Source organism: Zeus faber (assembly GCF_960531495.2).
Source record: "Zeus faber genome assembly, chromosome: 3".
Taxonomy (NCBI): domain Eukaryota; kingdom Metazoa; phylum Chordata; class Actinopteri; order Zeiformes; family Zeidae; genus Zeus; species Zeus faber.
The window spans coordinates 7,458,196-7,482,518 of NC_137190.1; the positions used below are offsets into that span (position 1 = coordinate 7,458,196).

The window sequence follows — 24,323 nt, forward strand, 5'->3', positions numbered from 1 at the left end:
GTTCCATTCGTTAGATTCTGAAGTTTACTTTGCATGATTTTGTTTTATTTGCGCTTGTTGCATTTCAGGGTTTTTGAGACTAATGGCTTTTTTTTTTTGCAGCTTTGCAATTTTAGAACATTATAGAAAATCAGATAAATGTTTAGTAGATGGTATATAATGTGAGATAATGTTTAGAGTTAACTGCCACACCCTCCCCTTCTGCCTCCTCTTCCACCAAGACTGCAGCCGGTCTCTCTCGCTCCCCCCCCTGACTCTGTGTGAGTGTGTGTGTGTGTGTGTGTGTGTGTGTGTGTGTGTGTGTGTGTGTGTGTGTGTGTGTGTGCGTGCGTGCTTGCGTGTGTGTGTGTGATGGGCGTGGCTGCATATTCCGGCTCTCTCCTGACGACGTCATTCACCCACCTGCTCTGCTTACTCACCTGCGGCCCATTTTCTCACTGGGCGATACAACAACCCTGGCTTTCCATCCGCTCATCGCCAGGGCGTTGTTAGAATTACCACGTTCGCCTCGTTCCCGGCTGCTCTGTGTATTCTTAGTCAGAGTTACTTCCAGTGTCGATTCCCGATACTTAATGAAGTGTTTCCTTGTTGTCTAAGTTACCTACAGTACCCTTTGTTTCCTGCTTGCCGCCTGCCTGCCTGACCTTCCCCACCTGCCTTGCTTGCCATCCTCTTACCCCATTGATCCCTTGAATAAATCCCAGTTGTTATTTATTCCTGTCGGTGTCTTGCACTTGGGTTCACTCGTCTGCCATTCTAGTCGTAACTTTGACATAAACAGCAAAGAAGAAAAACATAGATAATTGTAAAAACGCTCATAGGGACGATGCTGTGGTTTACCTCGAGCTCAGTTATAAGAACTGAATTTGCAGATTTGATATCTGTGGTGTGGGGATGGTGTGGTGAGCAGCCACACCTGGATTTAGGTGATTGGGATCAGCATGGCTGCATACCTGTTGCTCGTTGGTTGGTCTAACAAGCAACAGGTTAAAACCCCCATTCCCACACACACTCGTTAAGGAGCCTGTGTCATGACATGTTCAATCTGCTCCTGGGCTAATTCCAATGAGCCCACTCTCTACACTAAACTGGTGTTAACGACCCCTGTCGTCTGTGTCTCTTTGCCGGAGGGCCCTGAAAACGCCACTTGGGTGGTGTGTGGTGGCGAAACTGCCACAATAGCTTAGCACAGTGGTTCTCAAGCTGGGTTCGATCGAACCCCAGGGCTTTGTTGCGTCACTCTCAGGGGTTCAGCAGGGGTCAAGACGCACACAGTATAGCCCGGTTCACACTAGCAATGTCGGACCGTTTTTGTCGGCCGTCAAAAAATTGGCTGCCGACAATTTGGCAACACACAATTATTCTTGGCTGTGTTAGATTACAAATATTTAGTTGCTTAGTAAAAATGTGTTACACAAAAAATGTGTTACACTCAGCCCACTTGTATTATTCGTGACGTCACGCTCTGCTTGGCCATCATTGGCTGCAGGTGATCCTGCCACATTGCTTGGCTTTGATATCTGTGCTGCAGGGAACTTGGTGCGCTCAGTAGTTGACTTGTGGCTGCTGTGATTGTATGTCATTTGTGATTTTCTTTTAATCTTTCAATTCATACTAACTATATCGAGCAAAAAAAGAAAGTGGTTGGACGAATATGTACAATATGGATTCACGTGTATAAAGGAACGTGATGGGAGTCAGCGTCCTCAATGCATGATTTGCAATGCCAAGTTGAGCAATTCTAGTCTCGCACCGGAAAAACTAAAGGAACACTTCCTTAAGCTGCATGGAGATGGGAAATACAAGAACACAATGCTCGCTGAATTCAAGGTGAAGAGAGCCAGATTCGATGAAAAGGCTACTCTGCCTGTTCTCGGCTTTGTACCCATCGACAAACCGATCCTCACAGCATCGTACAAAGTTGCGTACATGATCGCAAAGCAGGGCAAACCACACACCATTGGTGAAACACTTGTAAAACCAGCTGTGTTGAAGATGGTGAATATCATGCTGGGAAAAGCTGCTGAAGATAAGTCATCCCAAATTCCTCTTTCAAATGACACTATCAGCAGCAGAATAGACGACATGAGCGATGACATCTTGGCTCAAGTAGTTGCAGATCTGATTTCAAGCCCAGCAAAATTCAGCCTCCAACTCCACGAGACCACCGACGTTTCCAGTCTAGGCCAGCTTGTTGTATTTGTGCGCTATATGAAAGACGACGTGATAAAGGAAGATTTTTTATTTTGTAAGCCTCTTACAACAACAACCAAGGCAGTCGATGTGAAGAAACGCGTGGATGACTTCTTCGTAGAGACCGATCTTTCTTGGAATATGGTTTCTGCAGTTTGATTGGACGGAGCTCCAGCCATGCTGGGACGACACTCTGGTTTTGGAGCGCTGGTGAATTCCGATTCACCACACATCATTGTTACGCACTGTGTTCTGCACAGGCACGTTGACAACAAAAACCTTGCCTCCAAAACTGGCAGAAGTGTTAAAAATTGTAGTTGAATGTGTGAACTACGTGCGAAATAGTGCTATGAAGCACCGCATCTTCAAAGAGCTGTGTAAGGAAATGGGCTCTGAATTCGAGGTACTTCTGTACCATTCTAACGTTTGGTGGTTATCCCAGGGAAAGGTGCTGAATCGTGTTTTTGCCATGCGTGGGGAATTAGCCATGATTTTGCGAGAGCACCAACATTGTCACGCAGATTGCTTTGAAAATTCTGAGTTCATTCTCATTTTGGCGTACATGGCCGATATTTTCGATGCTCTCAGTCATCTCAATCGACAGACGCAGGGCGGTGGTAGACATGAAAACTAAGAAAAGGAACAGACTTTATTCAAAAATGAAATGAGAGTGGCACTTGCCAAGGTGAAGCCGCACATTTCTGTACTTGTATCTGAAAGGCAACAGCAAAAGTCAAATTGATTTGCAGTAAATATTCATTGAGTTATGTTTTCGTGTGAAATTCATGTTTTGTTGGTTTTGTTCTTTGAACACAGTGATTTTGTTTGGAACTGATGCATGGTTAATTTTGTGCACTAATAAAATATATACCTCTGTTTTGAATAAATCATATTTTATTTTCCAATTACGAAGGGTTCGGTGAATGCACTGATGAAGCTTGCAGGGTTCAGTACCTCCAATAAGGTTAAGAACCACTGGCTTAGCACATACTGTGTAGTCCCACAGAGATGTTTATTTTATATTTAATATCAAATGATGTGCTTATTTTTGTTATCAAATGGATATTTCCCAATCATACAATAGTGCAAAATTGTGGCTTAATTGTCATGCTGCAGTGTGTTAAAATAAACATGTCTTGATTACAAAAACATTTTACAACCTGGTAGTGAAAATATTCATGGGATGGATATGTGAGCAGTCACTAATGAGAACAGTCAGAGTGCGGCTCGACAGCTTTATTGAAAAGGTGATTGGCATGATGTTCTTCTGTGTGTCCCATCTTACAACCCCAACAAAGAGACAGGTCCCAGTGAATCTTCCACACCCGTGCTAATGATAATGGATTTAATTTATAAAGCACTGTTCAAGGGACACAACGTCACTTTACACACACACACAGTGAGGCAATCTGAGTCTTGTGACTCCATTGTGACTCGATTGGAGAAACGGCAACTTACACACCCACATCCTCTCATGATCCAGAGGATCCACCACAACACATAGACATTAACCCCTAACAAACATGTCTTTGATTGTGGGAGGAAACCCACGCAAACACAGGGAGAACATGCAAACCCCACACAGAAAGGACCTGGGACGGCCAAGGTTCAAACCCGGGACCATTTTGCTGTGCTAACCAGTGAGCCACCGTGCCAACCAAAACCAAACCAAACCAAACCAAGCCGCTTAAACCTTCAGCAGTCATATGGACCCTAAAAGTAGAAGACTGGATGCTTCCTGCCTCATCCTCTCAATAATACAACCAGCGGGTAGAATGGTGCACTATGGTGCTGCAGACAGACGTTGCTCAGGCGGTTTCTTGGAGTGTCAAACCAAAAAGGCCCCCCACCCCTTTAGGACCGTTTTCAAACCGGAGATGTGTAATCAACTCTTATCAACGCCTACAGCGTGCCTTCACATCTCCAGATCCGCAGACATTGACTCATTCAAGTCAAAAGCGCTGACAGCCTGCTGCCAAAATCAGGATTGCGGCATCGATCTGAAGTCAAACCGAGGAGGAGGCGAGCTACTGATCCTCAATCCTCCCCAAAATAGACGCTGACACATTTTTCCCTGCAACCCAAAACTCTGCAGGCCCTGAACGTTCACCTTCACAGCTCCGGCAGAGTGAAACGCTTATCCGAGAAGAAATAAAAAAGAAACATCGAGGAGACGCTGGGTAGTTACACAATGCAGTCATTGGCTCAGCGTTAGGTTTTTTTACATTCACAATGTTAAGATTGAACACTTTAAAGGTCTTCAGAATGTTCTGGAACTGTCTGGGGGTTGTACCATCTGAAGTGGAATGAGTCTGTGGAAACGGGGAATTTTCTTTTTTATCTTAATCACAATTTAGTGTAATTTCTATACAATATACTATCTGGCTGTATTCATTATGTATCCTACTTTTACACAGGGCTTTTACACATAAATAAGTACATATCTCAAGGTTTTCTTGGCACAGATGTCTCCGCTGCCTTGTGTCCCTCACCCTTATTTAAAACCTTACAATTTGGCCACTTAGGCAGAGCAGTCCTTGTAATGAGAGAAGCAAATGTCCTAAAAGCAGCAACATTGTTTCGCTCATTTTCTTTCACTACTATTTATTTTACCATATTTACGACTATTGTCGACCCTTCCTTTGTCATTTCCCACCGAACAACATTCTCTGCTGCATAGTGGGTGTAGAATGCTAATTTCAAGTCCCTGACACACAGTTTACGGGGTGAATAATGTTTAAACCTCTGTCTCAAAACACAAAGTACCAAAATGTGCACATAATTATCATTTAGCTGGCTAAAGAACACAGTTTCCTCAATGAAAAAGAAAAACTGCATCGGAATGCAGCAGAAATGTGTGTCACAATCATGATGAGAGGAATTTATTCGAATTTTTCAAGCAATTAAACAATAAATAAACAAATAAATAAACATTGAGTCCTTGCCCTGATTCCGTAGCCTAATCTATGTTCAAAAATGCTGACGGTGTCAAAACAAATTAAATTATTTAGAGTGGTACATCTATAGCACATCTGTAGTGCAGGAGAAGTGTGGACACTGCGAGCAGAATTACTTCACTACAACTATCCGACACTGGAGCAAGCAAGTTGTGATTGAAGGTGAGTAATAAGTACAGAAGAGGTAATGATGGTGATGAAGATTTAAAAAAAAAAAAGGATGTTTCTGACACGGAGGCAGGCAGCTTCACTCATCTTCATCTTCACAGTACGGTAACCTTTCTTCGCGTTGGGCCTCTCTAAGTGTATATCGAGTCCCTTTAAAGATGAATGCCTGACTGAACTCAACAAACACACATCCATGCAGTAGCTTCAGACAGTTACGCACTACAACTGAACTTGAATTGCGCGTCACTTTTTCTGTATTACTTTTAACCTCTTTTTCTTTTGCTGTTTTTCTGCGGCCAGTGTGTGCATTATCGTAAACAGTATATGCCTCCCTCAATGTGACCTGCTCAGGTAACGATAGAACTTCAAAAACTGAAATACACAATTCAAGTACGCTCTTTTTTGTTACATTGTTTGGCGATTTTGTCTCGGTAAACACTTCATACGCACCTACAGAGAAGTAGGTTTTGGCCTAAGACAGACTTAAACTTGCACCCACTTTGAGTGCCGGTGAGTCTGTAGTGGGAGCCCAGCACCACTGTCAGGAGAGCGAGACAGAGGTGGAAACAGCGTTTAGATACTCTGCAAATGACCTCCATCTCCTGCAGGTGCGTTCCCTTTCGGTTGCCAGTGCTGGATCTCTCCACCGCCACATTGAAATTGGTCAGTTGGATATGTTTGTACTGTCTTGCATTACTTCTACGTATTGCATGTATATTTGGTCTTTGTATTTAAAACTTGTCTCGATCAATAAGCCGACAGCAGCTCTAGGTCTCTGGTAAATTGATTGAATACACTCCTTACAAAAACATTTCTATGTAGTTTTACCTTGTTTTTCTATGGAAAAGGCTCCCGTAACTGCGTGCAGTTGAAAAAAAAAATCGACCTCTCGTGCAAATATAGAGAAATGTAGAGCAGTGTAACGTGGGCAGTGTAGCACCAAAAGTGGATTAACGTGGATTCAATAGGAAGCGGCTCTCACGGTACTCCGCCCCACGCCTGAACGCTAGGCCAACGCGTCTGGTGTAGTTCCAGCGTCGGGGTAGATGGCTTTAATAAAGTCATGGGAAAATCAAGAGTTGGCAAGTATGGACCATACCCGTTTGTTTCTTGCCAGGTTCACAAGATGTCATGTTGGTGGATGGTGCCATGAGGCCACCATGAGGGCGGACCGGGGTTGAAACACAGGGTAGAGTGGAGACCAGTGAACTTTGACGCAGAGTGATACCTCAAGTCAGCAGCCATTGTATGCAAACAGTGAGCATGTGGTGCAGCCATTTCAACTTGAAAATGGTTTACCCTTTATAGAACAATTTGTTTGGTCAATTCAACCTGCTTGTGTTGGGTCTATGACCACACTGAGTGATTATATGTCAGAAAGACCTCAGACCTCCACTGCTAGATTTATGGTGACCTGCTCGGATAACAATGCGCCCTTGGAGTACACTACAGTCTTATTTCTTCGATCACATTATATATATATACGTATATATATATATATATATATATATATATAAATATATATATATATATATATATATATATATATATATATATATAAACACATCAAGAAAAACTTTAATCTCTTTAGAATTGTGCTGTACTGATAAGATAAGGAAAGTTAATCTATGTCTTCATAATACTCACTATATACAGTCTTTCAAGACATTTTTTTTTTTTCCTTTCATACTGTTTTGTGCAACTTCCAACAAAATCTCTAACTTCTGTTCCTTCAACTTCTAACCCTTCTTGAATTAAAGTTGTGTTATCTTTCAGGACTGTCAGTTTTTGAAAATATGGTATTTGTTGGTCTTTTCAGAGTCAGTGAGGTTTGCAAATGGAACAGGACTTTGCTCCGGGCTCCTTCCGCGCTTCAGCAGGAGATCTATGAAGAAGTGGAGGCTCCATCTTGGAGCAAAGGGTTCCAGCTTGAGGGCAAAGGATCGCTTCACTTTGAATGTAAGACCTCAGGTCCAGCTGGAGAAACCCGGTCATCTGGATAGTACACAAATGATTGTCTCATATTTCTAACTAAAGTTATATTTTTCAAGCAATAGTCAATCTAATGGCTGAACAACTTGTCTCTGTCAAGGGGCTGATGATGTTAGGTTGATGGGAGGAGCAAACCACTGTGCTGGCAGACTGGAGATAGGAAACCTAGAGGGCTGGCCACCAGTGGACTGGTACTCATACTGGAACATGAAAGCAGTGGTTGTAGTCTGTAGACAACTTGTGGTGCTGCCATTTCAACAGTGAAATGTCCTTTTCTAACCATCAACCTGCATGGCTGATAACACCTGACTGCAAAGGATTGGAGCCTTCACTGAGGGATTGTGTAAAAGTATCACCTGTTTATTCTAAGCTTAGCGTTTTCACAAACTGCTCAGGTAATAACATATCAATTTTATAATAAAAGTTATGGTATATTATTTCCTATTCCTTTTTGTGAAGGCGGCTTAGTAACGGACTGTAAAATGCTCTACAAAAGAGGTTCATCTTCTACGGTGTTTACATTAGTGAAGTATGGCAGTTTCTCCTGCCACACGGCACCCGAGTGGCCTTTTCTGGGACCTCCAGCACAGAGACACAGGCAACGGGGTACAAACCACAAGTTTATTGTAGAGAAGGGGCTAGTTGGAACAAGTCCAGGAGCAGATGGACAGCATGTCATGACACAGGCTCCTCTCCTGTGAGTGTGGGGACGGGGGTTTTACCTGTTGCTCGTTAGACCAATCAATGAGCAACAGGTTGGGGGAGAAGACGACAGCCTTCACGAGGCCTCTCCTGTGAGTAGTGAGAAATGGTGCAAGACCAACTCACGAAACTAATGTCGCCAAAGAATCATCGAGCTGGCAGACCAAGGTACAAGCCAATGCCAAAACCAAGGCAGAGAACATCCTCTTTAGGACGGGCGGACACCCCCACCGTCGAAAACCAAGGTCTGCCGGTGCTCCAACTCAATGTCGAGGGCCTTACCATCGCAAAACTCGAAGTCATCAGGCATCTCGCCGATTCCAACAAAGTGGCAGCGGTCCTCCTGCAAGAGACACACTGGGTGTCAGATGAAAACCTCAAGCTTCCTGGGTTCTCCCTCGCTGGATCCATCCACAGCAAGAAGCATGGAATGGCAACCTTCGTCCGAGATGGTTTGAGCTGGGCAGCCACCAGCCAATCTCCACCTGGCTGCAACATCGAGTGGCTGGCCACTAAAATCCAAGAAACATCTGTCGTGAACGTATATAAGCCCCCACCAACAGCGCTGACTGCATCATCACTTCCATCCGTGACTGCTCCTGCCATCTATGCAGGTGACTTCAACTGCCAACATACGGATTGGGGTTACCAACACACATCACAGGATGGAGAAGCACTGAGTGAGTGGGCCTCTAACATTGAGGCACTACTGCTGTACGACCCAAAGGAGCCCCCAAGCTTCTGCTCTGCACGTTGGAACTCTTATACCAACCCAGATCTGGCCTTCGTCATATGCCGCAGTAACGACCTGAAACCGGAGAGACGTGTCTTGGACAGGTTCCCTCGCTCACACCACCGGCCATCCATCATCAAAGTACCATCCCTAGTACAGCCGGTAGCTGGCAAACCGGTCAGGAGATGGAACTTCAGGAAGGCGAACTGGCAGTCGTTTACGGTGGAAACAGAAAGAAGAACTGCTGGTCTCATGGACCCAGAAGCAGAAGACGTAGATGCTGCATACATTGCCTACTGTGAAGTCCTCCTAAGGGCAGCAAAGCACAACATCCCACGTGGCTACAATAAAAACTATATCCCGGGCTGGGATGAGGAGTGCAGCTGCCTGTTGCGCCAACACCAGCAGGCGATCACCAGGGAAGAAATGGACGCAACAGCAACAACCCTACTGCAGAAGCTGGATGACACCCGAAGGGCTAGGTGGACGGAAGTAGCGGAATCCATCGACTTCACCCACTCCAGCCGGAAGGCGTGGCAGACCATCAACTTGCTCTCAGGGAGAAAAACAACACCTCGTAGGTGTCCAGTGACTGCAGATGCTATTGCTTCCCAGCTCCTGAAAAATGGTCGCTTCCCTGATGCGGACAAAAACTTCGCACGACTGACATCGTGTGAGGTATCATCCCTCTCCAGAGCAGCCAGTGCTGATGCTAATCTCTCAGGAGACTTCACAGCAGCCGAGCTAAAGGCAGCAATTAAAAAACTGAAGCTGGGCAAATCACCAGGTCGAGACAATATCCACCCAGAGTTTGTTATGCACCAAAGTGAAAGAACATCTCAATGGCTACGCACATTCTTCTCATCATGCTTCCGGAGGTCCAAGCTCCCGAAGACCTGGCGCCGTGCTTCCATCATAGCCTTGCCAAAGCCGAACAAACCCGCCGAAGACCCGAAGTCCTACAGGCCCATATCCCTGCTCTGTGTCCCGTACAAGATTCTGGAGAGGCTGATCCACAGCCGCATTGAGCCAGTGGTGGACCCTCAACTCCCACCGGAACAAGCCGGCTTCCGCAGAGGCAGGTCAACGGTGGACCAGGTAACGCTACTCACCCAGGACATCGAGGACAGCTTCCAAGATAATGAGAAAGCTGGAGTAGTATTCCTGGACCTGACAGCCGCTTATGACACCGTGTGGCACCGTGGACTACACCTGAAACTGTTGAGAACAATCCCGGACCGGCACATGGTGAGATTTATTATGGAGATGCTATCTAACCATAGCTTCATCCTACAAACCAGCGATGGCCAGACCAGCAGGCTCAGAAGGCTGAAGAACGGTGTCCCGCAAGGCTCTGTCCTCTCACCAATGTTATTTAACATCTATATTCACGACCTGCCAGACACAACATCCAAGAAGTACGGCTATGCGGACGACCTGGCCATCATGCTTCGATGCCCAACATGGAACACTATGGAAGAAGGCCTCAACCGAGACATGGGCATCCTGGCAGACTACCTCCAGAAGTGGCACCTTCAGCTCAGCATGGGCAAAACAGTGTCTGCAGCTTACCACCTCTACAACCGGGAGGCAAGAAGGGAACTGGACGTGCATGTTGGCAACATCCGCCTGGAGTTCCAGCAAGCCCCCAAGTACCTCGGCGTATGCTTGGACCGGACGCTGTCCTACAAGCAGCACCTGGATGAAGTGAAGGCCAAGACAACCGCAAGGGTCTCGCTCATCCGCCGCCTTGCAGGCTCGACTTGGGGAGCTTCCCCCCAGACCCTACGCATATCCACGCAAGCCCTGGTCCTACCCGTAGCGGAATACTGTGCCCCTGCCTGGAGCAGAAGTCCACATGCGAACAAGGTGGATACTGTCATCAACAGCGCCCTCCGGATAGTAACTGGTTGTCTGAAACCCACCCCTGTGTCCTACCTGCCAGTCCTAGCTGGTATCGCCCCACCCAGTCTCCGACGGGAAGCAGCTACCCTCGCCCTGGCAAGGAAAGCCCAGAAGAACGACTGGCACATCCTACACAAAGCCACAACAACACCGGCACCACCATGCAGGCTCAAGTCTCGCCATCCCTACAACAAGGCAGCACAAGAGATGCTACAGTCGATCCCTGACGACTTGTCCAAGGACGCCTGGCTGGCAGCATCCTGGAGACAATCGTGGGAGTCAGCTGCGCCCTCCCGCATCCAACGATACATCCGGGACCCAGGAGGAGGTGTAAAAGGAGAAGACATGCCACGCCACCTATGGACCTCGCTGAACCGCCTGCGTACTGGCGTCGGGCGCTTCAAGTCCTCTCTAAAGAAGTGGGGCCTATCCGACAGTGCGTCATGCGAGTGTGGCGAACCTGAACAGACTGCCGAGCACATAATCACCAGCTGCCCCCTATACAGCCCACCCTCAGAAGCTGGCCTTTTTGACCTAGGACTGGAGACGAGGGCGTGGCTATATGACACTGAGTTGGCCATCTGATGATATACGAAAGAAGAAGAAGGTGTACAGCCACTCTGATCCTGGGCTCCAATAACCTAGACCCAGGACAGGTGTGGCTGCTCAAACCACACCATCCCCACACCACAGGAAGGTCAACAGAAAATTGATTGTTATTAACCAAGGTTATATTTAATATTTGAAATAAGAACTATCTGAATCTGAACCATGCCTTGAGATTACTTTGAGACTCACAAGACATCTGTATCTGTTTGTTCCCCAGCCCTGACCTAGAGTCTAAGAGTACTGTGTAACCAATTATAAGGTTTAGGGTTTGAAATCAACACTAGAAACACAGAATGTTTCAGTGGGTCCATTAAAACCACTGCTACCGACCACTGTGAAGGTTTTCCTGCAGTGGGCTGGCCTAATTATTTAAATGCCGATATTGAATATTGCGCACAGCGGAGGTAGTCCCACCAGTCCTGGTCCTCGGTTTGTGAAGTTGATTTTGATTGGAATGATGCCGATGTAGTTTGCAGAGAACTTAGCTGCGGGGCTCCTTTAGTTCTCCAGCAGGAGATTTATGAAGAAGAGGAGGCTCCATCTTGGTGCAAAGAGTTCCAATGTGAAGGAAAAATATTAGCTTCTTCCTTACTGTAAGACCTCAGGTCCAGCTAGAAGCACCTGCTCAAAGGGCAAAGGTCACTAGACTCACCTAGTCAGGTAAAAATAAAATAGAGAAGGATATATTTGTGCTCAAAACACAACTTAGTTGACATTCTGTCAGCTAAGTACCTACTACTTCTGTCCAGGGCCTGCCGACATCAGATTGGGGGGAAGGGAGAACCCTGAGACCGCTGTGCCAGGCATATTGAGATGGAACACATGGGAGAGTGGAGACCAGTGGATACAGTAATTGGATCTCTGGCTTTGACATTCAGGCAGTAGCTGTAATGTGCGGACAGCTGGGCTGTTGCTCTGCTGTTTCAGTACAAATGCAGGATTCTTCTACAGATATACTTGTATGGCAGATTGGGATCCATTGTGATGGGTCCGGGTTTGCAGTGAGGGATTGTGCAGGAGTGACTGGTTCAAATGATGAGGATTCTCTCAGTGTGGGAATAATATCCTCAGGTAATGCGCAACGTTGACAACACAAACTTCCACCATGCTCTAGTTCAGTGTTTTCCTTCATAAAATAAAGTATTTACCCCAAAGCAGGGGTGACCAGGGGATCACTGGCCAGGTTGTCTTCTCCTAGGGGGCCTGTGTCGAACATCATGGGAAACACTGACACTTTTTCCTTTTACATCGTGCATTCTAGAACTGCATAATAATATCTTTGACAGATGATCATAAAAAAATCCTTCTTTTGTTATGTTCAAGATTCTGAAAACACTAGTAACAAGTATTTGCGCGGATCAATTAAGCATTGTGATTTTTAAATTCTTTTAAAATGAGATTTAACAATATATTGTAAACATGGAGCATGCCGCATTACTTTGTTTCTCAGGAGGGAGTTGGCCCATAAGTCTGTAGTTTGAGACCATGTTCTAAAGGTTTTGTCACATATACTTGATTGTACTTGATTTTTATTATTGATTATTATTGATTATTATTGATTATTATTATTATTATTATTATTATTATTAATAATAATAATAATAATAATAATAATAATACGATTATTATTATTATTATTATTATTATTATTATTATTATTATTATTATTATTTATAATAATAAAATTGGCACAATCACAGAAATGTATATTTTTCTTTAAATTATTAAGGGAATCTTACGAGCCGGAACAAAAAACTCTGTGTCCCAGTTCCCCTTCGGACAGAATAACACCGAGGACTCCCGTCAGTGCGTATTCGGCTGGAAAACGATGGCTTTCCCGGAGTTTAGGGAAAACCTGTACTGCATAATTATTCTGTTGTTTGTCGCAGCAGACAGTGGTCGCGTTGATTGTTGACCTGCATGTACTCTTAGGAACGCAGGTATTTACACGTACGATTGTATCACCCACATACGCTTGTTCACGCTAGCTTCGTTAGCTAACTGGGGCGTCAGCACCATTAGCACTTCTTCCCTGTGTTACCACTCATTGAGAGGAGGGTTTTTTAGTGTGTGTGTGTGTGCGTGTGTGTGTGTGTGTGTGTGTGTGTGTGTGTGTGCGTGCGTACACAACAAGTACACCACACAGGGTGCTGTTTCCTACTCAAGTCCACCTCATGCCACAAACATTGATCAATCCATTACATTTCAAAAGGGGAAAATACGTTTACATTGTCAAAGCAAATAAACAAACAAAGTGTTGTTTTTTTAGGTGTTGTTTTTTTTAGACCTAAAATCAAAACAGATTTTGAAATGTAACCTAGCAAAAATCGAAATAAAAAATAATTCAACATTGCTGTATGCAGTATATACTGTACTGATTAGTGAAGATGAAACCTAAAATAAAATTCAGTCTCTCTCCCCACCCACTCCATTATCCTGCATCTCCTTCATCCTGTGTTCCCTCCATACAGCAAAGCATAACTCACCTCTCAATCCCGGGATCTTCTCATTGATCTTTGTTTGTTTTGAGTCGTACATTTCTAAAGTCCCTGTCGTACCTTTTCTACCGATCACCGTTTGACACGGTGTTTGTTTTCTGTGTCGGTACAGGCTGATGGCCGACTGCGATCCACCTCCCAGGGCGTCGCCACTTGTTTCCCTGCTCTCCTCTCTGCTTCCCAAGGGGTTTGCTGTGGGGCCGTCCAGGGCCTGTGAAGGCAAGCTGGGGTTGTGGTGGGTCGGCAAATTCCTGGGGGATGGAACCCTGTTGGGCGGAGAAGGGGACACAGACGGGCCCTGGGTCAAACCGCACAACCCCGACTGTGATCCCTTGATTTGTCACCTTGAGAATGACCCTGCGGCCCCTGAATGTGGCCCCCGAGACGGTCAGACGGAGGGCACGAGACCACAAGCGAGAACCAGACAGGTAAACAGAATCATTTCAATATTCAGTTAACCATTAATGCCATTTATCAGGCCACTAACTTTGTAAAAGAAAATACAAAAACGGAAGTAAATAAGACACTATTTGTCCATAAGTGTCTATAAGCTGCAATGAAATGATTCAGTGAACACAAATTTTGCCATGTGCAGTTCGTTATTCAAAAAAAATAAGATTTGTGAATTTATGGAGGTCTGCAATTTTCCCTTATGAAGGTGATGCTGGAGGCAGCGGTGGGCGAAGAGCCTTTACGCGACAAAACCCTCTGGATCAGGTAGATTTATATGCTCTGCTAATCTCACAATCCAAAACAAAAAACCCACCCACACCTGCTGTGGCCTGGCTGGTACCATCACAGCATTCAGCTGTCACACTGACTCAGTGTTTAAAACAGCAAGGACAACAGTGGCATACATGCGGATGGAAGCTCTCTAACCCCATCTCCTCCACAACCCACACGTTTACCTTCTAGTCAGAACTGATTCATACATAAGATTTATGATTCCTGGCTGGAGTCAAGTCAGCTGGTAAAATGACTATTGTGGATCTCTGTGATTTAAAACACTACGTGTGTCTGTTCATTTCTGTGTGTGCGTTGGTGTTTGTTTGATTTTAATTTCTTCAGCTATGCATGCCAAACACAGTGCGCAGCCCAGCAGAACGTGGAGGTGCAGTGTCAGTGTGGAGAGGTGTGTGTAGGTGTCTGTGCCGATGTGGGCCTGCGTGCCCGTCAGAGCATCCGGCCGGGAACGGAGCTGCTGTTGTACCACGTCCCTGCCGTGAAAACTGTAACAACAGCCAAACTGGAAACACAGGATCACTCCACACAGCATCACAAAGGTATTCCATTAAACCATCATTAAACCCAAGAGGTTGAAAACAGCCTCTTTTGTGTGGTAGAGCAGAGAAAAGGTAACTATAAGCCATTCACAAAGTAATTACTGAGACCAAACTTTTTGTTGTCTGAAATAATTAAAAACCCTTTATCTAGTTGTTGTACCCACATGCCATCATCGGTATACAGAGCACTGTTTTTGATAGAAGCACATATAATCCACTAGATGCAATTATTAATAGCATTGCGTTATGGGTATTATGGTGTCAAGAGAAAACTGTTAGTTATAGCTACAAATAGTTATATTTTCAATGAACAAAACATATGCCAATTGGACAGTTGGTTGCAAGTTAGTTACCAGTTTTGTAATATTTGGTACCTGGTATACAATTATTGTTAATAGCTGTATTTACATCATAACCAATGACTATATTATGTGAAATGAGACTGTCAATTTAGAGTCCATTATACTACTTCTTGCTCTGTGTGCAATTAGGCTCAGGGTTAATATCTGATCAAGTAAAAACAAGAGGAATCTGCTGGTAAGCTTTTTTTCTTGCAGGGGAGCAAAGAAATATTACTCCTGCAGCAGTTGGAAAGTTCATACATGTTCATTAATTTGCTTCACTAGGTGGAGCCAGAGGCACCCCACTGCTCAGTTACATCCCGCTGCAGGAGTAAAAAAGCCTTTATAGTTGCATTTCAATTTGAAAGAATCGGCCTATATATACAGAGATAAGCCAGCAGGTCTGCACACTATGTGACCAAATAGATGAACTGCAACAGCAAAGTTATGTAGACTAAATACAATGTGCTGCATTAGAATATATGACAGGGATCTCTGGTGTTTTGGGCAAAGACAGTCTTTCTAGTGGATGAATCACTTGAAGTTTTATTGTGGATATTGAGAGAATGTCATTAAGAGGATCATAACTGAGATGAGAATGCAACCACCCAAGTTTTTGAGAGGCCTTTTTGAAATGATTTGAAAGATCTCTCTTCTTTCTGACAGATTTCCAGGCAAAATGTACAAAAAAAAAGAATGACCCAGAAACCCTATCTACCAAAATACATACGAGGAAGGGAGAGCAGGAGAGGCAACCAACACGGCTGGGAGGAGAAGGGGCGGGAGTGCAGGAGGCAGCCGAGGCCCAGGAGGCTCCTAGAAGGGAGAAGAGAAACGCTCATGGAGGCATCGGGATGAGTCCGCCAGCGATGTGGAGGAGACCGCGCAGACAGCGGGACAGAACCACGCACGATGGACCGAACGCAGATCAGCTTTCTGGAGACGCAGCACATGTAGCGACTGATGGTGCAACAGACGTGCACACCGACCAAACAACCGACTGGGTCATGGAGGAACACACTCAAGTAAAGGCCGAAGAAGCCGCGGACGCTAAAGGCGGCGACCCGACTGGAAGCCCTCAGCTCAAATTCGGAGAGTCGCCAACAGTCGCAGTGGCTGTAGACAGACAGTCACACGGTGATGCTACAGACAGGCAGACAGAGCCCCAGCACCCATCAGCCCCAAATTACATCCGGTACAGCTCTCGTCTGGCCGCAAAACCGAGGAGGGTTCACGGTTTGGCAAGCCGCTACGGTGCCAGGACAAAACAACTCTACCCGGTGCTCACCTCGCCGGGTAGACAGACAAGTAGCCAGACAGACAGACGGACTGGAGAGGCAAACACACAAAGCCCCAGTCGCTCCACTTTGGGAACTGGCCCCGCCGTCAGGGAGACAGTTTCCATGGAGACTGGTGGTGACGCGGCAGGGTCTGTTGCTGGGGAGACTCTTACTAGGCAACCGGAGACGTTTGATGTGGTTGCTAGGGAAAGGAGGTACCAGTGTTCTAGCTGTGGCAAAAGTTTCTACCAGTTGTGCCACTTAAAGAAACATCAGTTCACTCACACGGACAGAAAGCCCTTCTGCTGCGAGTTCTGCGGGAAAAACTACAGCTCTGCAGAAAACTACAAAGCCCACCAGGTAGGATTTTTGTTTTGAGTGGGGGGGGTGTCAGTCAGTTCTTCAGAAAAGGGTTAAGGCCACATGAAAACAAATATTATGTGTAATAATTTAGTTCCAAGTTTAATCTCAGAATTCTGATTTAATTGTCAGAATTCTGAGATCAAACTCAAACCGTTTGACCGTGTTAACATTGTTCAAGTTTAATCGTCTCCTCCCTTCCGCCTATTTAATTTAAAATGAAATTGTACCTTTTTGACCATCAGCCCAGTTATCATACCAAGTTGAGAAACTCCTGCACGACAAATCGATATCAATTAACCGTATCTTTACCAGCTGAGCCACCGCGGGGAACGACCGTTTTCCTGTCCCCACTGTGACAAGAGCTACGGTCTGAGCCGGGACCTCAGGGAGCATATGGTGCTGCACACGGGAGAAAAACCGTACGTCTGTGACTTGTGCGGCAAGGGATTCGCACGTCGACCCTCGCTGCGCATCCACCGCCTCAATCACTGCAGCAGGGAGACGCACATGCAGCCTCCCAAGGTTCGTGCTTAATAATGCACAGCAGAGAGTTCAGTCATCCACTGAAATGTTACTTTTTATGTGTTTGGTTTTACGTGTTTGGTTTGGAGCTAAATTCATCACCCGCTTTTACTTCTCTTTTTTAATTTGTTATTCATAAGGTCAACCTTTATTTATTATTTTTCCACGCACTTCATTTTTCCACAAACTATGCCATACTACAAAAATACTCATATTGCGTTGTTGGCTGCTTTAGTGTGTGATTTCAGAAGAGGAATACTCTATCTCTCCTAGCTGCAGTGTCCGGTGTGCTCCAAGTTGCTGGCTAATTCGGGCTCCCTGAGGAACCATATGAAGCTCCATACGGGCGAGAAACCCCACATCTGTCAGTACTGTGGCAAAGCCTTCAGGCAGAAAGGTACTGTCCGTCAACCAAGCCAAATACTCCTACTGCAGCAGGTGGAACACTTTTTTTTTGGGTTATATAAGCAGACTTGTAGAACGTAACACCCAGAGGATGTGTGTGATGACTAGCTTTTAAAAGTTATTCAACCACAGAAAACGGCATCGCAGCGCGCACACACACACACACACACACAACCACACACATACACACACACACACACACACACACACACACACACACACACACACACACACACACACACACACACATACACACACACAGCATTTACAGGTCGGCTTCGGTCCAGTTCCAATTAAATATAATCAAATGAAAAATGTAATATAATTTAGTAATATATGCAAATTGTTCATGTCCATGCTCCATTCAAAGCGTTTATTCTTGCATATTTCGGGGCTGACTTGAGTCTTGAATCTTCCTACCTAATGATTTAGACTTCATGTCTGTGTTTGGCCTTGAAGCGTTTTAGGTATTTATGTCATTAATAATCACAGTAATACCAGTAATGAGCAGTGCAGCCTCGGTCAGGAAAGTGATGTACCAGCTCATTCCTCTGACAGCTCCGAGTTGCATCAGATTTCCACTAACCTCCTCATTTAAAAATTTAAAAAATTTAACGAGTCACATATCACTGCCAGATGAGTGCTACATCACTGCATCCACCCGTTCTATCATATACTGGATGTGACAAACATCAGCCCAATTGTGTGCACACTTTCAACTTTCAGCTTTTTCAGGGGACCCACCTGTTAAAATTGACAAACTATTACAGCCCAGTTAACGGCCTCATCTATAAACTGTTAACCGATACATTTGTGTGTATGAATAAATATTTCCAAGCCTTTTTTCACTGCATTAAACACAGATATTGTAGCGTGGATAGATAAACTGACCATTTCTGAGATATAAGAAATGTTTGATGAATCACAAGTTCATTGCAAGTTCATGCATGCATTATTGAACACACTATCTCAATCTTTATTATAATCATTCCACACAAATGGTGTTTTCACCAATACTAACAGCATCATCTGCACTTTTCATAACACATTCAGTGTTGAAAACTCGGTGGTAGATAAAGAAGCCTACACCTACATGAGCTCCCTCGTGTGGCTTAAAGGTGTGACCATTTTTCTTTGGGTAGCTACGCCACCGAGCTCCCCCATATATATGGAAATGATATACATGAGGTGTGTATAAATGTAAATATGTAATTATCATTCTGAAAGACTATGGAATACCTAATGCAATTCGATTTTGCAACCTGATTAAAATCTCTTTGAGACCCATCTCCTGAGGTCCCGACCCAATAACAGGTGGTCCCTGACCACGACATGGATCAACCACCTGGAATTGGTAACCCGGGAACCAGCGTATTCGAGGCCGCTCGCTGCTCTTGGCTGCCCCCTGGAGGTGGGGCCAACAAGGATGGGAGAAATGCAAGAGGCTGAATTTCCCCAGCCACCGCTCCCTGCGTGTGTGTGTTTGTGTTTTCGTGGTCGTCACCACTTCCTACATGTGTGTGTGTGTGTGTGTTAAGTGCAGTTGCACCTGTGGGACCAATAATAAATTATTCTTGATTCTCTAACAGTGTTTGAGCTGCTTTGCTCTCACTTTTGTTCTTTCCATGCCGCTCCACCTGTTTACATCTTCTTTCTTGTAGTTATGATGGAGCTTTATGCAGTCCTTGCTTGTGAGTTATGTGCATGTAAGGAAACATAAAAGCAGATCTATTGCCAGCAAAACAAGGTCATATTGCCCTGATGTGTATTCACAATATCAAGCCTATGATTTTCAAGAATTGTTGTGACTTAAAGTGATTTTATATTCAGCTAATCTGTAACCGCCCTGTTTTTCAACGTAGGTCGGTAAACTATTGTCATTAAAGACATGAGTGGGGTTGTCTTTTACAAACTGTTCAGTCTATACTTTTTATTTTGTAGAACTGTCTCGTTCAAGAAAGACATTTCCCTTTCCTTGTGGTTTGATGCGATAGGATTATTATTCTCTGAATAAGAAATGTTCTCAGAATTCTGGGATTAAAGTCAGAGTCATTTTTATTCAAATAAATGTTAAATGTCATACATTATTTTGAAGGAATTATAATAAAAACAAATATATTCATAGATTTTTTAAATTTGGCATCCTGAATTTCAAAACATTAACAAATGGGAAGGATCTGGCAACATGAGACTTCTTCTGAGACTTACTTACTTCCATGTTTCAGTTTATAACAAAATGTCTACGTCCCTCTCAGGTAACCTGCAGGGCCACCTGCGAATTCACAGCGGAGAGAAGCCGTACCAGTGTTCCCAGTGTGAACAGAGTTTCTCCCAGAAGCCGGAGCTGCGGAGGCACCAGCTCTCCCACACCGGGGAGCTGTTTCTGTGTAGCATCTGCGGAAAAGCCCTGAGGGACCCCCACACCCTGCGGGCGCACGAGAGGCTCCACAGTGGGGAGAGACCCCATCGCTGCCAGATCTGCGGGAAAGGTCAGAACATTTACACACAAGTTTTCATTTGGTGTTTAAGGTACAGGGATCTATTCAATAGTTTATTATGAGAGCTATTGTTTTATTTATTTAGATAATTTTTTTTGCCTAAAATTAGGTCATCTGCAATTTCCGTATAGTGAATCTAAATGCTTGTCATTGGGTTGGATTATCGTAGTGCCTAGAAATAAAATGAAAGAAAGAAGAAGAACTAGGAAAAAACATATGAAAAAACTCTTTATTTAAAGTGAATTATTTACTTAAACAGTTAATAATATACCAGAAAAAACAGTATCACAGTGTTTTTGATGAATACCTTAATATTTATATATTTGTAAATCAATGTTTTGGAGGACGAGTGTTGGTCCATTCATAAGATATTTACACACAAGAATATTTGAGAAACAATCTTTAGTCAGGTGGATATTATAACCAAGCATGCAGAGGTGCACTACGCAGCCTTAAGGAGGAATATGGATTTAACTATATCACAATATTAGAATAACCAAAATCCCAGTGGTGTCTAGTCTTCTATCACAAATTGATATTATATAATACATTGGTCATTCATGAAATAACATATTTTAACTTGATAATGGAGTTTTTCTTCAAGTCTGTCTCTGTTGTCACAGGCTACATCATGGCAACCAAGCTGAGGAGACACATGAAATCGGCTCACCTGATTGAAAAGCCATTCAGCTGCCACTGTGGGGCATCCTACACCCTGAGACAGAGTCTTCAGAGACACCAGGCTCGGCACAAGGGAGAAGGCCAGAGGGAGGGGGCGATGGAGGGAGAGATGAGAAGGAGGAGCGAGGCTGGGGAGGCCGCTGCCGACCTAGAAACCCGTCACTCCAGACCCGTCAGGGGGAGGCCGAGAAAAAACCCACAACCTCAACCGACCAGGGGCCGAGAGGAGGGGGGTGGGAGCACCGGAGGGGAGGAGGAGGAGGAGCAGCAGGAGGAGGAGGAAGGGGAGGGAGTGGGGAGGAGAGGGCACAGAGGAGAGGATGAGAGTGAAAGGGTTGGCAGAGAAGCGGAGGAAGGGGTAATACTAAAAATAGAAAGGGGGTCTCCAGTGGAAAGCATGAGAGTGGGGAGAGGAGGTGGGAGGGTTAAGGGAAGATGGGGGGGTGGAGGAGGAGGAGGAGGAGGAGGAGGAGGAGGAGGAGGAGGAGGGGGGGAGGCGGCGAGCGAGGCGGAGTTGTCGGATCAGGGCCAACACGCCGTGGTCTACGTCCAGTCCTTGGGGGACGAGAACAACAGTCTGCACAGGCCGAGCTCGACCGCTCTGCTCCTGGCCCCGGAGACCCCCCTCCAGGAGGTGCAGCAGGACATGGTGGAGGTGGTGATGTCGGAAGGCGGAGAGCAGTGCATTGTGGTCCACGGCCCGCAGGCCATGGGGGGGCTGGTGATCCTACAAGGGGAGGGTGGACTCTGTTCGGTGGCTCAGACTGTGGAGATAGAGACCGTGTAGACCTCGTAAACCGAGCTTCAGTCGTGCGTCAATAAGCCTGGGAGAGACAGGATCCCCACCCAGGTGGACGCTCCTCTTAAAGTTAAAGGAAAGTTTGGGGATTTTTGAAGTTTGTCCCTTTTTATACTTGACCCATGTGTAGTACGTAGCACCAATCCATCTACAGTCGCAGCAATGCAGGCTGTAATAACAACTTATAGGTCCTTACAAAATGCAGCAAAACATATTAATTTTTACTTAAATTGCTCAAGATGCTTACTAAAAAATGTGACAAGTTATTACAAAAGGCAACGACATTATCAAGGACAAATGTGTTAGAATTTGGCAAGCTGTTACCAAATGCGGCGTGATTACATAACGTGTTGCTGCGCAGCCTTTCCTCCGTATTGGACTCCATCCCCATCCATCTTTATTTCATCGTTGTTCATCTTATCGTTCAACACAAGTAATGGGAAAAGCAAAAAGTGTGTCGAGCGCAAACCCCAGGCCCGCGTTCTCCGATTCCCACACGTACCGTTGGTCAGATGATGTGGTTTCTGTCTCGAGCTCAGAGTCCGACATTTCTCATTTCTTTAGCTGATGTTTATGTTTCCTTTCTGTAACATGTCCCTTCAACAACACTGTCTACAGGCGATGGCCAACATGCATCGCGCCGCTATGGTACTGCAATGAAAACAGTGCCGGCAAATAGGGAATTCTCCAATAAAATGATATAAATGTACGTTTTAAAAAAATTTCTCAAATTCGGAAGTGGGACTCCTGTGGCATCACGTCAGCGGCGCCTGGAACGTGGAGCTTGCCTTTGCACTGGCGGCAGATTGGGGATTCGTCCCCCGCTACTTACGTTAGACCCCCCCCCCCCGTCGCGGCGGGATGCGCTTCCAGTGCCGCGCTGCGAGAATGAAACCTTTCTACGTACTACACGCCGTGTGAGTCATAGAAACGTCATAAAACGAGGGAAAAAAAAAAAACACCCTAAACCTTTCCCTCAAAACATGGTCGGTTTGATGACGTCTTCTTGAATTTGTATTTAATTCACTGAAACTGCAACAACTTCCATTTCTTGGTAAACCCATCTGTGTAGGAGTGGACAGCCTCCCCTGTTAGCATGTCCATACCCCCCCCAAGATGAACTGGAATGGTTTGGGAATCACCGACGGCGCATATCTGTGGCGTTAAGCTTTTATTATGTTTGGTGCCAGTGAGCTGACGACATGGCGAGGATGAAGTCAGTCATAAAGTTGTGTTGATAAACTTCAGCATCCTCAGGGACGCCTGGTTCCTCTCAGACGGTGTCAGCGCCTCGCACTCTCGAGGTGTTATTACAAAAGAGCGCGGGGCGATAAAAACCCGGTGAACGCCAGAGTCGTGTCTTACAGAACTCGTTGTATTGTGATGAGAGCGTAGGAAAGATATCAAATGGTTGAACGCGTCCTCGCGGTAGACACATCGAGACGCTTCCGAGTGTGAAAACAATGGTGCCGAAAATCCTTCCACATTCCCTTTGTCACGTTGCCGCCGAACGGCGAACTGATGTAAGTTCTTCACAAAAGGCGAAAATATAGATGATGTTTTTACATGAACACAAACGCCGGGCGGTGTGAAGGTGCCCTTTTTTACGAGGTGGAAAACAAATCTCATCCTGTACCCGAGCTAAATAAAATCCAATGTCCCTGCAATCCGACCTAATTAGGACTCAAGCTGCTCCTTTTGTGAATTGAACGTCTATCTGATGCCCCGCGTGCCTTTGTTCCTGTCTGCGTAGGTGTGTTTTCATTGTCCCTCGGTGTCCGTTATTGTTTGCCACACTTTCCATTTATCTGTCCGTCTTTCGGTCCGTCCGCTTTATTTTCCCTTATTGTTTCCGTCGGTAGCCGAGGTATGAGTCATCCGGAGTTGTCCACACGAGCATCCGCTCTCCCCGCTCTCTTTGCATTTACATAGCGGAGAGCGTTTTTTGAGGCGATTCCTGAGTTCCATTTTTAAGTTGTTGCGGCAAATCTGTCAAATAGGATTGGAGCTGTATTTGCAAACAGTAGGTTGCAGCAGTTCACTAGAATTCCATGGGGATTAAGCTGGGCATTAGCCATAGGCGCCTGGTGTCACGACTGATTGGGGTCTGTAATTAGAAACTTTTCTTTTTAATATTTGAATGATTTCCAAGGGAGATGGAGTTTTCTAAAACAAAAGGAGTAATTTCCCTGATGCCAAAATTTTCTTATGTGCCATAATTGCCTCAATATAAATTGATAATCTCTTCTCTACTTACGATACAGTGGTTTTGAGTTGATGGCACGGTTCCTTTTTCATAAATATCAAATTTTAAGAACATATTCCGAGGATGACCGTTGTACTGTCATGTATAGATATAAAGATAAATAAATTGACGGATATAGGTGCATGTAT

The 24,323-nt window shown here is 45.1% G+C and overlaps 1 protein-coding gene across 1 annotated transcript; it reads left to right on the top strand.

The window, feature by feature from the left end:
* Positions 1-894: 894 nt before the first annotated feature.
* znf408 (zinc finger protein 408) lies at positions 895-21,917 on the top strand (the record flags this gene model as incomplete). The annotated part of the gene is made up of 10 exons (XM_079997972.1): positions 895-902; positions 13,870-14,185; positions 14,416-14,474; positions 14,826-15,040; positions 16,048-17,021; positions 17,337-17,546; positions 17,820-17,943; positions 20,207-20,440; positions 21,073-21,302; positions 21,684-21,917. 10 exons carry the CDS (start codon positions 895-897, stop codon positions 21,915-21,917), a joined length of 2,604 nt encoding a protein of 867 aa, XP_079854098.1.
* Between the last annotated feature and the right edge of the window lie 2,406 nt (positions 21,918-24,323).